Source organism: Cnephaeus nilssonii (genome assembly GCF_951640355.1).
Source record: "Cnephaeus nilssonii genome assembly, chromosome: 15".
In the NCBI taxonomy this organism is placed as follows: domain Eukaryota; kingdom Metazoa; phylum Chordata; class Mammalia; order Chiroptera; family Vespertilionidae; genus Cnephaeus; species Cnephaeus nilssonii.
Genome location: NC_137086.1, coordinates 42,889,742 through 42,904,901, shown reverse-complemented (window position 1 = coordinate 42,904,901; position 15,160 = coordinate 42,889,742). Strand labels below are relative to the sequence as shown.

General features: G+C 59.3%; 1 protein-coding gene across 21 annotated transcripts in view; it reads right to left on the bottom strand.

Annotated features, from left to right (window-relative positions):
• DYSF (dysferlin) overlaps positions 1-15,160 on the bottom strand; it is a 196,133-nt gene that overhangs the window by 102,929 nt on the left and 78,044 nt on the right. For 12 of the 21 annotated variants that reach the window (XM_079792337.1, XM_079792343.1, XM_079792340.1 and 9 more), the window contains 7 exons: positions 11,858-11,899; positions 10,263-10,378; positions 9,667-9,780; positions 8,214-8,391; positions 7,567-7,691; positions 5,599-5,705; positions 153-345 (listed from right to left, as the gene is read on the bottom strand). In XM_079792337.1, the coding sequence (XP_079648463.1) occupies positions 153-345; positions 5,599-5,705; positions 7,567-7,691; positions 8,214-8,391; positions 9,667-9,780; positions 10,263-10,378; positions 11,858-11,899 (875 nt within the window). The remainder of the gene's footprint in view (positions 1-152; positions 346-5,598; positions 5,706-7,566; positions 7,692-8,213; positions 8,392-9,666; positions 9,781-10,262; positions 10,379-11,857; positions 11,900-15,160) is intronic. The other 9 variants (XM_079792342.1, XM_079792344.1, XM_079792331.1 and 6 more) reach the window with 1 other exon arrangement.

Below are 15,160 nucleotides of genomic sequence, written 5' to 3'. Positions count from 1 at the left end.
AAATGGGGGCACTGAGGCTCAGAGAGGTTAAGTCACTGGCTCAAGGTCACTCAACAATGGAGCCAGGGTTGGATCGTGGTCCAGACGGTCCCATGTCCCTCCCCATTCTGATGATCCAGGCAGGAAGGGAGGTGCCTTGCGGGGTTAGCTACCTCCTCCGCCAGGGTCCGGAGACGCAGGAGCCAGTCCTCAGCCTGCTCCAAGGTAGCGGGGAGCTCATAGTGGCCAAGCTTCAGGTCCAAGGCCGCCTCGGTGATCTGACTCAGGTGACGGGTGCGCAGCTTGTACAGGTACTGGTCCAGGTAGGTGGCGGAGGGCCTCTCTTGGACACTGCTCAGGGGCTGGCTGTGAGGGACAGATGGGATGTACCTGATGAGCAGGAGCCCGGTGCATACCCAGGTCCAGGCACATACATGCATGAACACACATGGTAGGAGCACAGGCCCCCACAACAAGCCTCCCACCCTCAGCCCACCTGCTGGGCACCGTCTCCAGCCTGACCCACCTGCACAGTCATCTCTGTGCAACCTGCTCCGTCCTCACCTCCTCCAGGAAGCCTTCCCCCACCACACTGGCCCACGTGCCACTGTTCTGAAGTCCCGTGGGGGTGGGGGGCGGGCCTGGAGCGGGGGTCCCCCCCTGCCCGCTGCATCCTCCTAGAGCAGAGGCCTGAGCGCTAAGTTGCCCTTGGCTGAAAAGAATCCATTCTGTTGTACGCACACTTTCTTCAAGAAGGAAATTTATGGATCCCTGACAAGCCACTGCAGACGCTGTGGGGAGGCCGGCAGCCAGCAATACAGATGTGTCGACTTGGGGCAGCCCCACCACACCCCTCCCAGAGCCCTCTGGTTAGGAAGCCTTTGGAGAGGGGGGCGGGGAGGGGGGGCAAACCGTCCCAGAAACACAGCCCTAGGTCCCAAGTGGGGGGTTGGATTTAAACTCCATCCTGTTTGGAGGCAAAGAACTCTGACCCCCCACCCATCCCACTGGGCTCCCGATAGTCCTTCCTTCCTATGGCTCCTCCTCCCCATACCGACCCTCCAAGGTCAGTCAGTACGCACAGGGTCCTGCAGGATGCGGTGGGGAGTGGGGAGCTAGCTCCCTGCCCTCCCTCACCAGCAGGACCCCTCTAGATTATCCCCGCTTGAGCGCATGGGGGGGCTGCCCCACCTCCACTGAGCCCTTGACTCCCAAACAGGACATCAGTCAAACCCGCTCAGCCAGTTCTGCTCCCACCGCTTGCAGCCCCCCCCTGCCCCCCCCCCCCCCCACCTCATACTCCCCTCCCAGCAGCGTCTCGACTCCGGCTCCCGGCTGATTTATTTTTCTGCCAATTTCCCCGAGCTATGCAGAACCAATTACCGCCGGAGCGCAGCGGCACCGCCGCCGCCAGATACACCGCTCTGGCAGGCCCTCGGCGCACTGCATTTTTCCTGTTATTTTTTTTAATTGAATTTTTAGGGTGGGGGGAGCAGTACGCAAACTCCATCTCAGGAAACTTAAGCCCCGGGACCTGTCTCAGGTCACGTACTGCACACCCTGTGGTAATATAATATTCACTGCCCCGAGGGTGCCTCGGATGGGGCTGCCCCAGGCCAGGAGAGGGACGGCCGCCCTCCCTCCAGCCCCAGCCCACTGGAACGTGGCGGAGGGGCATGCTCGCTGGGTAAAGGGGGGCCTGGGCCAGAGTCCTGCCTGGGAAGGAGGCCTGAGAGGGCCTGGAGGTGGGGGCAGGCGGGTCTGGAGCGGGATAGGCATTGCTGAGCCAACCTGAGTGATTTATGCTCCCAGCCTGCGCAGGGAGCGGGCGGGACTGCCATGCAGACCACCAAAGGGAGATTTTCACGGAGGCCACCAGCCCAGCCAAGACTCCCCAAGAAACAGCTGGGACCCGGGACTGCCCCGGACATGAGCCGCCTCAGACCTCTCCTGCCCCAGAAAAGCCCAAGGCAGGGCGTATGGAAAGCAGGGGAGACCTGGGAGAAGAGTGTAGAGGACACTGTACCCCCAACCGGGGCAGCTTGCTGTGGCCAGCCCTGCTGACTTGAAAATGGTAGGCAGGCGCGGCGCAGGCTGACAACAGCTGAGCTGCTCCCACGTCGCTGCCTGCCCCTGCCCCTGCCCCGGCCCCGGCCCCTGCCCCTGCCCCGGCCCCGGCCCCTGCCCCTGCCCCTGCCCCTGCCCCTGCCCCTGCCCCTGCCCCTGCCCTGAGTGGTGCCGCCAGGGAGACAGCAGGGTCCAGCCTGAAAGATGAACTGGCCACGGGGCCAATCATTCCACTCCTCAGGAGCAGCAGCCCTGCTGGTCCTGCTGAGTCCAGCCCTGCCTTCAGGGAGCCTCCACTGAGCAGCCTCGGAGTCAGGAGTACTTCCTGGAGGAAGTGGCCTGTCAGGCCAAAAAGAGCAGGAAGGGTGTTCTCGCAGAAGGAGCAGCATATGCACAAGACGAAGCCTCAGAGGCAGGAGGGAGCACGTGCAGGGGCTCTGAAGAGGTCAGAGGGCAGGGTCACTGGGGCCCGCAGGGCAGGGAGTGGGGACAGAGAGACTGTCCACCCGGGTAAGAGCTGGGGCTTCTCCTAACGGGGAGACACCTCAGGGCTGGCGTGGAGCAGCAGGGCACCGTTTTAGGAAGGTCAGAGAATGCACTGGATGTGCTGCAGGACATCCAGCGGAGAGGTGTGGTGGGCAGTCGGGTTAGCGACGAGATGGGGGCGCTGGGCCAGAAGAACAGGGTGAGCGTCACTGGCCGTGGGGGCAGGGGGGCTCCCAGGGAGAAGAGGCAGGAAAAGGGTCCGATGGAACAAAGGACATTCATGGTAGGGCAGGGGCTGAGGAGGGGTGAGCAGCCAGGGTCAGCCATGGCGAGCTGGCTCGGGACCCGGACCCGGCTGCCCTGCGGCGATGATGCTCAGCACGGAGCCAGAGGTGGAGGAAGCCCCGTCGCTGTGGCCCCGGGGCTGGTGGTGGCCTCGGTGGTGCCTGAGGGCGTCAGTCTGATGACCGGCCGCCTCCCCGGAGAGCCGTTCCTGTGTCCTCCGAGGGTGAGGACCTCCTCCAAGCTCCTGACCTGGGACCAGTGCCCCGAGGCCCCAGGCCCCCCTCTGTCCCGAGGACAGTGGCTCGAGGGGGCCAGGCTTTAGCAAAAGCGTTTTTAGCCAAATCCTCCGAGAACCTGCGAGGGCAGCAAGGGCAGCCCAGCGCGGGGTCCACTCGTCTCAGATGTTTCAGGCACCTCAGACCTGCCAAGGTCCACACAACGCGTGAGTCATGCGCGGAGCCCTGGCCCACCTCCGCACCCCAGCTGGCAGGCCAGGCCAGGGGGGCACAGAGAGGCCCGCTGAGGCCCTCCCCATGGTGGCCATGTCCCTGTGTGCCCCTCCAGCCGCCCTCTGCCCTCTGCCCTCCAGATCACAGACGGGCATCCCATAGCCAGCCCTGAATTCATCTTCCCCAAAAGCTGCTTCTCCCGCTGACCTCTCTGGACGGGCCCCGCCATCCACCCAGCTGCCCTGGCCAGAGCCAGGGGATCATCCTCCACCCTCCTTGGGCCCCCACAGCCAATCGCCCATCACATCCTGTCCTTAAGGAGCAGTGCAGCACCAAGGGGCTCGGCCACCTCCTAGGGGTGTCAATCTGGCCAAGTTCATTAACCTCTCCAGGCCTCAGTTTCCTCACCTGCAGAATAGGGGTCATTCTACTTCCTGCCCTACAAGGCTGTTACGATGAGTTCACATCTGCAAAATTCTTAGGACAGCACCTGACACAGAGCATGCTCTTTCTGAGGTGGCTGTCATCTTGATGCCTCCTGCAGAGTCCACGCTGCCCTCTGCTTCCCCCCGCCCCCTGCCCTCCCAGAGTCCCTCCTGAGGTGATGCCTGGTCCAGTCTCCCATCCCCACCACCAGCCCATCCCTTGAACTGCAGCCATAGTGAGCATTTGGGCCATGGGGACCGCTGTGCTCCCAGACAGTTCCCAGGGCTGAGTTCACCTTCGGGGGGGGGGGGGCGGGGGGGGCCCTGAGGCCTGCCTCGTGTGGACTGGAGCTGCCCGGTGACTGTCCCCTCCCAGAGGCAGCAGGCCTTTCAGGCTTCTCCGCCTTTGCCCGGGTGACCCTCTCTCCAGGGCTGACTCCTGGTCCTCCCCCTTCAGAGTTCGCGTCGGGCATCCCCTCCCCCAGGAAGCATCCAAATTAGAATTGAGTTACATGCACCTGCTCTGAGCTCCTCTGGCACATGCCTCCAACCAAACACACCTGACATCACGTGCTCACTCTTGCATGAGTCACGTGAGGGCTAACGCTGCCCCTTGTCAACCTGCCCTGCGTACAAGCCTTCAGGAAGGGCTGGGGAATGAATGCATGACCTGCCTGCAATCCCACCACTGGTGGGGGGGAGAGGGAGGCGATTCTTTGGGGAAATGTTCGTCCTGGTCCTTCCCAGCTGAGGTACCAAGGACTAGGAGGACACGGCATCGGGCGGGATGGTGACCCGCGTCTCAGCATGAAGGCATGGGTCACACCTTCCACAGGGGGTGGGCTGGCAGGACTGAGAGAGGCACACAGAACACGTTTGCATATGTTCACACTGAACTCCGTAGGAAGTAGAAAGGCCACGTTTTCCTGTTAGCCTTTTGCACTCAATGTCGAGTGTGACTCGACACGGTTAGCATCGGTAGCAGCTTGTATGTCGAATTGTATTGAATGTATCAATAATTTGAAATATAAAAAATCCAAATAAATAAGTTTGTATGAAAAGAAACTCCAGTTTTTTATTCTACTGCCGCGCTTTGTAAAATCTGGGGTATTTAAAAAATTAAATCCCGAGTAGAATAAAGGAATCGAGGAAAAAGCAAGCGAGTGCAAAGGGTTAGGTCCATGTAACAGCTGAGAAAACGAAGGTCTGAGAAGTGAAGCTGCCCGAAGCCGCAGGGCGGGTGAAAGCGACAAGAACCTGCATCTCCTGACATTGCTGCTTCTTAATAATAGTCACAGTCACCATGTGTCAAACATGGGGCCGGGCACCTGGTTTGTGCGCTCTTATAAATTAGTTATTCTCCGTGACGGGTTCAAGATGAGGAAACCAAGGCCAGAGCAGGTGGGTGGTGAGCCCCAAGTCGCGGCCGCACGGGGAGGAGATGCGGAGAGGCACCGTCTCCCGGGCCTCAAAGCCCCTGTTCTCCAGCACCCAAGGCCCCCTTTTCCTGACAATCAGCCACATCAACAGAAGGCCAAACAGAAACCCTGGTCCCCGACATGGCCTTGGGGGAAGGAGGGACGCCGCCTCACTCCCCCCAGCCAGCTCCTCCTGCAGATTCCATCAGGGAAATAAGAGGTCGGGGATCAGAGACACAATGCTCCCCATTCAGGTGAGCGGCCGCCCAGGGCCCACAGCTGCCGCTGCTGCAGGGCGATTTATGACCTGCTCTAAATGTCACCTTTTCAACTCCCCGCGCTGGCTCCGCCACCTCTGGACTCAGCGTCGCTGGACTGCTGGCCAAGCAGGGCCGGGAGACGTGCCGCCGCTCACCGCCACCCACGAACACTCCCGGGAACGGGCCTGGCTGAGTCAGGAGGGTGGGCGTGGGTGCCCGGCACCCCTACCTGCAGTCTGCGATGAGCTCATCCATCAGCTGAGCCACCAGGGCGTCCACGTCCTCGGAGGAGCACTGCGCCTTCAGGGCCAGGTGGACTTGCTCCAGGCCGGCTTCCTGGGGAAAGGCGGGCAAGAGTCAAGACGGTCACTGTGGGGCGAGGGTGCCCCGTGGACCCCAGCCCCAAGCCCCGTCGCCACACCCAGTCCCTGAACCAAAGGGGAGAGCCGTTAGAGCAACGAGGAGACCGGACAAATCAGGGTCTGTCCTGGCTCCAAACATTCCAGGGCTCCCACACCCAACGGACCCAAATTCTGGACCTGGGGCTCCGGCCTGGAGCCCATGTGGTCACAAGGAGGTTAGGTGCTGCGTGCAGCTCCTCACAGGCCCCTTCAGGCCAGGTCCGCCGTCTCCCGGGGGAGTGACTGCTGAGCCACTCTGGTTCCCTGCCTAGGATGCGCTCTCCTTACAAATCCGCCACCCACCCAGGCTCAGGGCATGGCTTCCCTGTTTGGGGAGCACTCGGAAACCTCCAGTCACAGCGTTGCCATCCTACAAACTCCCACAGCTGGCCGGGTCGTGCCGGGGGTTCATCTGGCGTCTTCCATGGAGCGCATCTCCAGCCTGTTCCTGAGCCTCAGCCCTGAGCTGGGAGGCAGCGATCTCCCACAGAACACGCACCAGGCAGCACGGTCCCTCAGCCCCCGACGCCCTCCCCACCCCCAGCCTTCCTGGCACGTGCTCCTCCCCGGGACCACCAGGCAGGACGCGCCCTGGCAAGAACACAGTTCCCAGCCTCGGGGACTGTCCTAGGAGAGAATGGCTGACCCAGGGGACGGAGTGTGGACTTAAAAGGCATCGACTCCAAGTCCCCCTGCACCTCGTAGTTTGCCAGGCCCAGGGAAGGTGTGGGCCGCCACGGCCCTCCACCTGGGCCTGTATCTCTCCCAGCCACTCCTTCCCCTTCCTCTCCCACCTTCGCTCCTCGCTGCACTCATCTCCTCACCCACAGATGTGCCCAAGCCTTTCACACCCCTTCCCTCCAGCGTTGTGCCTCACGTGCTCCAGCCGTGGCCACACCTGCCTCCTCACATTCCCACGGGGCCACGTGCCTTGTGGGGGAGCCTCCACGACATGCACACACAGGAACGGCCTGGGGCCACCGCCAGGGCACCGGCTCCTGCCCTGGCCTCTACACTTCTGCCCACTGGGATTCCCCTCCACTCTCCGGCCAAGCACCAGGCCGCCACACCCACCCTCCACAGGCCAAGCCCAGGTATCATCCAAACCAGGATTTACCACCTGCCACTCCTGACTTCCTAATTCCCAGTCCTCCCCATTCCCTCATCCAATAGACCCCCAGGACCTCCTAGCCCAAGACCGAGGGATTTCCACCCAGGCCATCTCCTTCCCAGTGCTGGTCACTCTCCCCTGGACCACTCCCTTCCCCGGCTCCTGCTCCCACCCCTCGCGGCTCTGAGACGCCTCCCTGGCCCTCTCCCTCCCGCAGCTCCTGCTACTCCTGAAGTTTAGGACTTCTGTGTGGGTGAGCCCAGGCTCCCCTCACTAAACTGACTCCCTGAAGGCAGGTCAGCTTCCTGTTCATCTCTAACTTCTATCTGGAAGTTTCTAGCATAAGTCCTTTCTGTGATAACGGTCAAAGGCATCTGATAAAATAATGAATGAATGAATGAATGAATGAATGAATGAATGAGTGAGTGGGTGCCAGGCTGTCCCGCTCCTCGCTCAGCCTCTCTCGGCTCTTTTTCGGTGCTGTCTTCTCCATCAGACTGAGGGCTCCCCTGGCATCGTTCTCACTCCCTGTCCTCTCTTCCCCCACAGCCTGGGCCTGTGAGGACCCAGGGACCCAGGCACCATGAAGGTCTGTGGGCACAGCTGTATGTGAGTGTGTGCACCCGCGGGGGCCGGTCTGACGACGCCCACTGCGGGGGTGCAGGCACGGGCTGCTTCCACTCACCAGCCGGTCAGCGATCCTGAGCAGCTGGTTCTGCGCCTCGATCCTGTGGCTGATGTCCTCCCAGTAAGACGACAGCACCACCACGGGCTTCACGTTGCCCCAGGGGAGGTAGTAGTAGTGGCAGCCTGGCAGGACACAGAGGGCCCGGTGCTGAGCCAGGGGTGCAGGGCTGGGGGAAGGGGGCCAAGGGTGGGATGGATTCAGGCACCTGCTCCCACTCCCCACGCGTGTGACAGTGTTTCCCAGAGTCCAGACAAGGTGCCCACGCTCCCCCTCTGTGCTGAGGACAGCTGCTGCTCTCCCCGGGGCTCCTTAACGCAGCAAAGCAGGGGGGCTGTCTGAAGGACACTGGGAACCCGCATTCTCTACATTCTCTATGCCACGCCCCTCAGTCACCAGGTGATAAATGACCCCACAGGTCAGAATCAAGGCTCACGATAGCCAGTTTGGGCAGGCCAATCTGTGGGTCCTGGCAGCAGGGACCCCTGGAAGGTGATGGGGGAGGAGGCACAGGGGGAGCCAGCAGAGGGTCCCCCCCAACAGGCCCTCCAGTGGACCTCTGGCAACTTCGAATGGGAGGCAGGATGTAGGGCCCGGCCCCTCTCCAGGATCTGGGCTCCATCCAGGCACGTGGCCTCTGGCCTCACCGTCAAAGACCGCCCGGCTGTACTGGGTGGTGGAGGCCAGCGGCAGGCAGGTGTTATCGAACTTGTTGCCATAGTTCCCGATGCTGACCTCGAACTGAATGGCATCGTCGACATCCTGCAGCATGGATGCCGAGTAGAAGGCGGCGAAGAGGGAATATTTGCGCCTTCGGAGGTACTTCTGGAAGCAGAGAGGGCGGCCAGAGCGTCACCGGGAGGAGGAAGGGAGACACCGGGGCGGAGAGGGGTCACATGTCTGGCCGGCCCTGGCTGTGACTGGCGCCCAGTATAAATCCTGGCTGGACGGATGGGTGGCGAGTGGTCCAGCTAAGCACCAGCGCCCAGATTCGGTTACTAACTGAGCAAACTCATTCCAGGCCTGTGTGCTTGGCCACGTTCCTCGAATAAGGTTACGCCTCCAAGGCCATGCTGCTCCTTAATCCAAACCAGCAGCCATGGCACCACCACCCCAAGCAGCCTGGTCTTCTGCATCTGCTGTGGAGGAGGGGCAAAGGCTCTCAACCACGTGCCCTGCCCAGGGCTCCCGGCCCACCACTCAGGGTCCCCCCGCGCCAGCCAGCCCTGCAGTATCCACAGGCCGCCATGGGCTTGGGACCAGTGGGTCCCCTTGTCCCCTCGGGGCATCAGGCACAGGGCTAAGGACACGGGAGGCGCTCCATCACAAGAACCAAGGTGACTGTACAACCCCCTTCGTGGGAGGCAGAGGGAAGAGTCACACGAGTGGGTGTGGATCATGTAAATAGTGATAACACCTAACCCTGGTTGAGTGCTTCCTACAATGGGTGTGAATTTAATCCTCACAGCACACTGACGAGGTAAATGTAATCATTACCCCCACTTTACAGACAGGGGAACTAAGACAGCCGGTAGGTGGTCAGGCCAGGACTGAAACAGCACCTGCTGACCACAGAGCCTGAAAGTGCAGACTCCATACAGCTGCCTCTTGGACACAAGGCCCAGCTCTCCCACTTGTTGTTCTGATTCATTTGAGCTTCGGTTTCCTCATCTGTGAAATGGAGATACTAACAGTAGTCATCTCGTGGGTGCCGGGAGGACTCAGGGACATCGGAGTGTCACCAGCACAGTGTCTGACACATGGTGAGTGCTTAACAAGTGTCAGCTATTCTTACATTACTGTCATTGAATAGCCTCTCGGTTTGTATTGAGCTCTAGAGTTTTAAAATGCTTTCCTTCATCTTTTTTGAGTCTCTGAACATTCCTCGGGGAGGCAGGATAGTTATAGGGTTATTCCCACTTCCCAGCTGAGGCACTGAGGCCCAGAGAGGTGAAGGCACATGAGCGTGGGTGGAGCCGAGCCTTCCTCCACCAGGACACCTCCAGGCCAGCCCCCCTCGACCACCACCCTCATGCCTCAGAGAGCCGCGCCCCTCACCTCCACCACCACCCTCATGCCTCAGAGAGCCGCGCCCCTCACCTCCACCCGGAGAATGTCGTCGGCGGGGAGATCCTCCACCTTCTGCTCGCAGTGCTCCACCAGCTTGGTCTCCAAGGACAGCAGCACCCGGCCTCGGTAGGCCACACCTTCCCCCTGAGAGCGGAGGTCGGATCACTAGGAGCAGGGGGCATGGAGAGGAGGAGGAGGAAAGGGGCCTGATCTGGCCCTGAGGCTGCTCATTTCCAAGGAGGTCCCTAGCCACCCCATCACCCTGCAAATAAGGAAATGGCCCAGAAAGTCCAGGTGACAGGCCAAGCCTCCCATATGGTCAGTCCCAGACTCCAACCCAGCCAGAGGGGAGAAGAAACCTGAGACAGGTTGGGGGCAACGAGGGGGGGAGACCTGGGCCGCTCGGGGGCCAGGAAAGTGGGGCGTCAGGCTGGCCCTGAAGGAGAGCAAAAGAGAGGGGAGTAGGAGGGAGGAGGGGGCCAGGATGGGGCCAGGCAGGAGGAGGGCTACTGGCCCTGGGCCTGCTCAAGGCCTGTCAGGCCCTTGCAGGCCAGGTGGCCCCCGGTACCTCCAGGCCAGGCGGAAGACCTGGGCATCTAGGGAGTGTGAGGGTTTGGCTGACTCACCTTGCCCATGTTGAGCTCTGCATAAGGGTCCGGGAAGCCGGTGAACTCCCTGGGGCTGCCGTAGAGGTTGACGTAGCAGGGCCCAAAGGTGGGCAGGAAGCCCAGATGGTCGTCCACTGGGGGGACAGACAGGGTCAGAGGGCTGGCCACCCTCAGGCCTGAGCCCACCCCTGGGCCTCAGTTCCCTACCCAGGTGAGGCACAGCCTCATACATGCCTAAAGAGCAGTGACACTGATGCATCCCTCTAACCCTCACCACAATGCTGAGATGTGGACATTTTTATTATTTCTATTATCTCATTTTATAGATGAGGAAACTGAGGCTCAGGGATGCAAAGGAGCCCATGACTCCAATGTGGCATGACCCAAAACGGTCTGAGCTCAAGGTCCATGCACCAAGCCAGCACGTAAATCTGGGGCCAGGATGCTCCCCTGCCCCCCTCTCAGGCGACCCCCTCCATCCTTCAGCACCTCCCCAACCCATACCTGAGAGTGGGGAGGCACAAAGGAAGCCCCGAACCTTAGGAGTGGAGAAGCCGTCTCCCAGGGCACCAAGGAGCGGGCCCAGATACCCTCCCACAAGCAGCCCCTGGGCACATACCTCTCCACTCCTGAAACAGACCCTAACAGCCCTGGCTCGTGCTGGCCACCCCTCCCTCTCCCTCACTGTGCACAGAACCGCCTCCCAGTGGCACAGGCTGGAGGAGCGTTAGAAGAACTACACTAACATCAGGGAAAAGCTCGTCTCAGCATCCTTTCTGGGGCCCTCTTTTGTTCATGTCATCATTTTGCAGCGCGCAGCCGTTTCCCAGGATGGGACTTCACTGGCTGTACTCTGGGAATGTTGGGGGTGGAGGCTGGGGTGGGGGAGGGGAGACAAGAACTATCTGGGGTGCTCCAATCCACACAAGGAGTAAGGTGGGCACCAAACAAATGGCCTCAGCAACGAAGGGCTTGAGCCAGACCTGAGCTGTGATCCCCGAATCCCAGCCAGTGGTGAGACGCTGGTGGGGGGACCGGGTGGGGGCAGGGACGGGGCTTGAGAAATAAGAAATTCCTGACCAGAAGGCAGGAACAGCATGCCTCCCCCAGAGCCAGGGGCCACCCTGTGTCCATCTCCCTCCAGTCGGCACAGACGGGGTTCCGGCACTGGGACAGGGGTGAGAAGCCCAGGCCGATGGAACACGAGCATTGCTGATTATTTGTAACAATCGTCTCAATTATGAGTTACCTTTCAAATTTCAACCTCAAGAGTTTTCGGCTCACCCTGTCCTCCTACTGGTCCCCAAGATGTCCCCTTCCCCGCCAAGGACACCCATGCAGGCCCCACCCCCTCCCTGCTGAGAGAGTGGGTTCATTTGAGCATCAGATGGAGCCCAGCAGATTTAGGAAGGGGTTTGGGGAGTGGGAGGTAATTGCCTTTAAAGCAATTTATGTATTCAATCAAAACTGAGAGGTACAGTCAAAGGTAAACTAGGGGACCCTGGTGGAGAATCTCAGACCCACTTCAGGCAAATCAAAACTTCCCAGCAAGCAGCACCCTCTTCCCTCCAGCGGAAACCAGGCCCACCCCTCATCTTCCCCACGGCACGTACTGTCCGAGGCTGGAGGAGGCTTGACCACACCTGCAGGCTCCTCTGAAGCGTAAAGAAATGGAAAAGGGGTTAGGATGGGCATGGCTCGGAGGAAGTCTGGTTACGTGGACGGGAATGTGGATGGAGAGCTGGCAGACAGACAGAGGGAAAGACAGCTCCCGTGTGGGAAACAGATGTGGCCCCGCCCTGCTGTGAATTTATCACCAACTGAGTCATCAAGGAGCCCCCCACCCTCGAGCCAAACACAGCCCCCAGCACCCTGGTGAGCCCTCAGGTCCCTCCCCACGGGTGTCTGCCTGCACGTCTGTGTGCTCTGTTTGCCAATTGAAAAATTGGACCCAAAACTCGACTCAATACATTCAAGAAGTAACACAGAGAAGAAAATGTGCTTTTCCATATTATAGCCAGAAAAGTGAGGGAAACAAAGTACAGACACAAAGAAAGGGTGGGGGAGGCACGAAAGGGCCAGAGCTAGGCAGCCAGGCACACCCAGTGCTCCACCCAACAGGCAGGTTGACTCTGGGGACCCAGCTCCCCGAGATGTGGCATTTCAAGGCACAACATCTCCATCTAGTGGCCATTTCTAGTACTGCCACTGAGGGCACCGTGTTGCATTTTCACAACAGCAGACGCTGGGACCTGGCTTCTGGCACCTGCCTCTGCAAGTGAAACACAGCGACAGACACTGTCCATCAGCTGAAGGTTCTCCACACTTGGGCATGTCCCTCAATGCTGGCCAGGGGTGTCTAGAAATAAAAGCAGCAAGGAAGGAGATGTTCTGGCAAACGTCCAGGTTCTTGGAATCCATCCCTCACTTCTAGGCAATTACAAGATGCCGCCAAAAGAGTGAGCGAGCGCCCCTCAGTCACCTTCCACAGTCCTCTCTGATGTTTGTCCTTTCCCATACTCCTCCTCCAATCAGCTAAGTGTAACTTAGTTTGGGGTCATGAGCAAGCCTGGGGATGTGGATGGTGAAATCCTGTTTATTCTCATTCATTGGTCACCCTTACCTATTGATCTCCTTAAGAAAAATAATGCCTATGACTATTTTTCCATGGCGCATGACTGCAGGTAAGAGCCAAGCATTCAGCAAAACATTGTGAAAGGAGAATGAGCAGAGACACAGAGAGAGTGTGTGTGTGGAGAAGAGAGGAGTTTGGAAGTGTGGATCCAAGTCAGGGCTGACCTCTGAGCACAGAAGGCAGCCAGGAGGGCGAGGCCCAGCTCCAGGGGGCGTGGGACCCAGCCCCTCAGCTCTCCCAGCCAGGCCTCAGCTAGGAACGCCGCCTGGCAGAAGTCAGCTGCAGAAACCACAGTTCATGGCCATGTCCATATCCACAGGCACGGGTTCTCGTCAGTGGGGGAGCTTCCAGCAACAGCGAGAGGACCCACACGGACCCGGCTGGAGCCCCGAGGAGAGCAGCGGCCAGGCCCCGCCCTGGAGCAAATAGATTCCGTTTTAAGCTCCTTCCAAAGGATCCCAAACAGGCCCAGCCAGTTATCTCAGGCTAATAAGGCCAAGGTCATACTTCCAACCTCCATGTGCTCGGGGCAGAGACAAACGCGCCTTCCCACCCACAGACTGACTCTGGATCCTGGCTGCCCAGCCCAGACACAACTGACCCCTAAACCCACCAGCCAGTGGCTAGGAGGACCCAGAGTGGCCTGTTTCCCAACGGTACCTTTCATCAATTCCTCCATCCATTCGTTTGTTTGTTCAGCAGACCAGCCCAGGCCCAGTGCTGGGCACTAGTAGGACATAGCCCTGCTGACAACTTGGGCCAATGATTCTTAACGTGGGGACAGGGTGCTAGGGCTCCGGGTGTTGAGGACCACCCCAGGGCCTCTCCCCTGTGTCTGCAGACAGCGCATAAAGTTAAGGGCAGAGTGACCAGTGAAGGCACCCAAGACAATGCCTCTATTTAGTCCTCATCACCCGTCTGCCAAACACCAAGTGTTTCGGCGTGTTCTCCCTCGGACCAAGGAAGCCCCAAAACACAGATGAATACTCCCAGTTTTGTGGCCTGAGCAGCCAAGCCCAACGCTCTCACCTGGCGAAGCACAGGGGGACCAGAGCAGGCCCTCCCAGCCCAACGAGCCACACATCACAGCCCCCGGACAGTCCCCGGGGGCACCCGTGGCTGCTGGAGACGTTGAGGCCGGTACCTGCGGCCAGCCCTGCCCCTCGGCACACCCCACACACCCACGGTTTGGCTGCCTGACACCAGCCTGCGCCAGGCAGGAGGAGACACGGAGAACTGCTGGTAAATCATTATCATCTACGTTCCAAAGACAAAAAGAAAGGAACTTCGGATTTCTTCGCTGTGGAAAAACTGTAGCCTACAAGTGCTAGTTACGTAGCGCGGGTTTTCATATGTATAACATTATAAGAGAATCTCTGTAGGTTTTACGGGTCTCGTGCATCCGTTCCCTTTTAAAAGAACTGCAGCTGCCCTGACTGGTTTGGCTCAGTGGATAGAGTGTTGGCCTGCGGACTGAAGGGTCCCAGGTTCGATTCCGGTCAAGGGCATGTACCTTGGTTGCAGGCACATCCCCAGGAGGGGGTGTGCAGGAGGCAGCTGATGGATGTTTCTCTCTCATCAATGTTTCTAATTCTCTCTCCCTCTCCCTTCCTCTCTGTAAAAAAATAAATTTTTAAAAAAAGAACTGCAGCTTCTGGGGAAAGCACTCTTTTTCAGAAAACAAAACTCTTACTAAGTGTTTTGGCGCGCAGGGTCCAAGGAACACTTCAGTGTGCCAGGCAAACTTGTGGGCAGAGGGCTTAAGAGGCTACTGTTAGGTCCTATCCTCACTGGAAATAAACACGAAAACAAAAACTCCAGGTTGGACCAAATAACCTGGTGAACCATGAGGCAGAGAATACAGAGAAAGAGCCCGTTTTTACCGCTCAGTTTAGTTTGGGTTTTGAGAGCCGTGGCAAAATAAAATACAGTACATTGTTGTGCTATAAGCCCCCCAAGGTGAAGGAAAGCACAAAGAGCTGAACGGAAAGGTGCGGTGGCATCTTCTGAGGTGGCCTCAGGACAAGTGGGAGGAGGTTGGCAGGGGGCGAGGCAAGCGCGAGACTCCAGGGCCTGGGCAAGCGCCATCTCTGCGGGAAGGGACACCAGAGCAGCCGTGCAGAAGGGCTCCGGTGTGAGCAGTACGTTTAACTCGTTTACTGCTATTGAACAGCTCACGTGAAACGGGTGAGCTGCTTGCGGGAAGATTCCCATTTAGTTCCAAAACCATCTGTGGGAGCCGGTGGTCAGCCTTTGAACGCCTCCCTGAACCACACGGGGT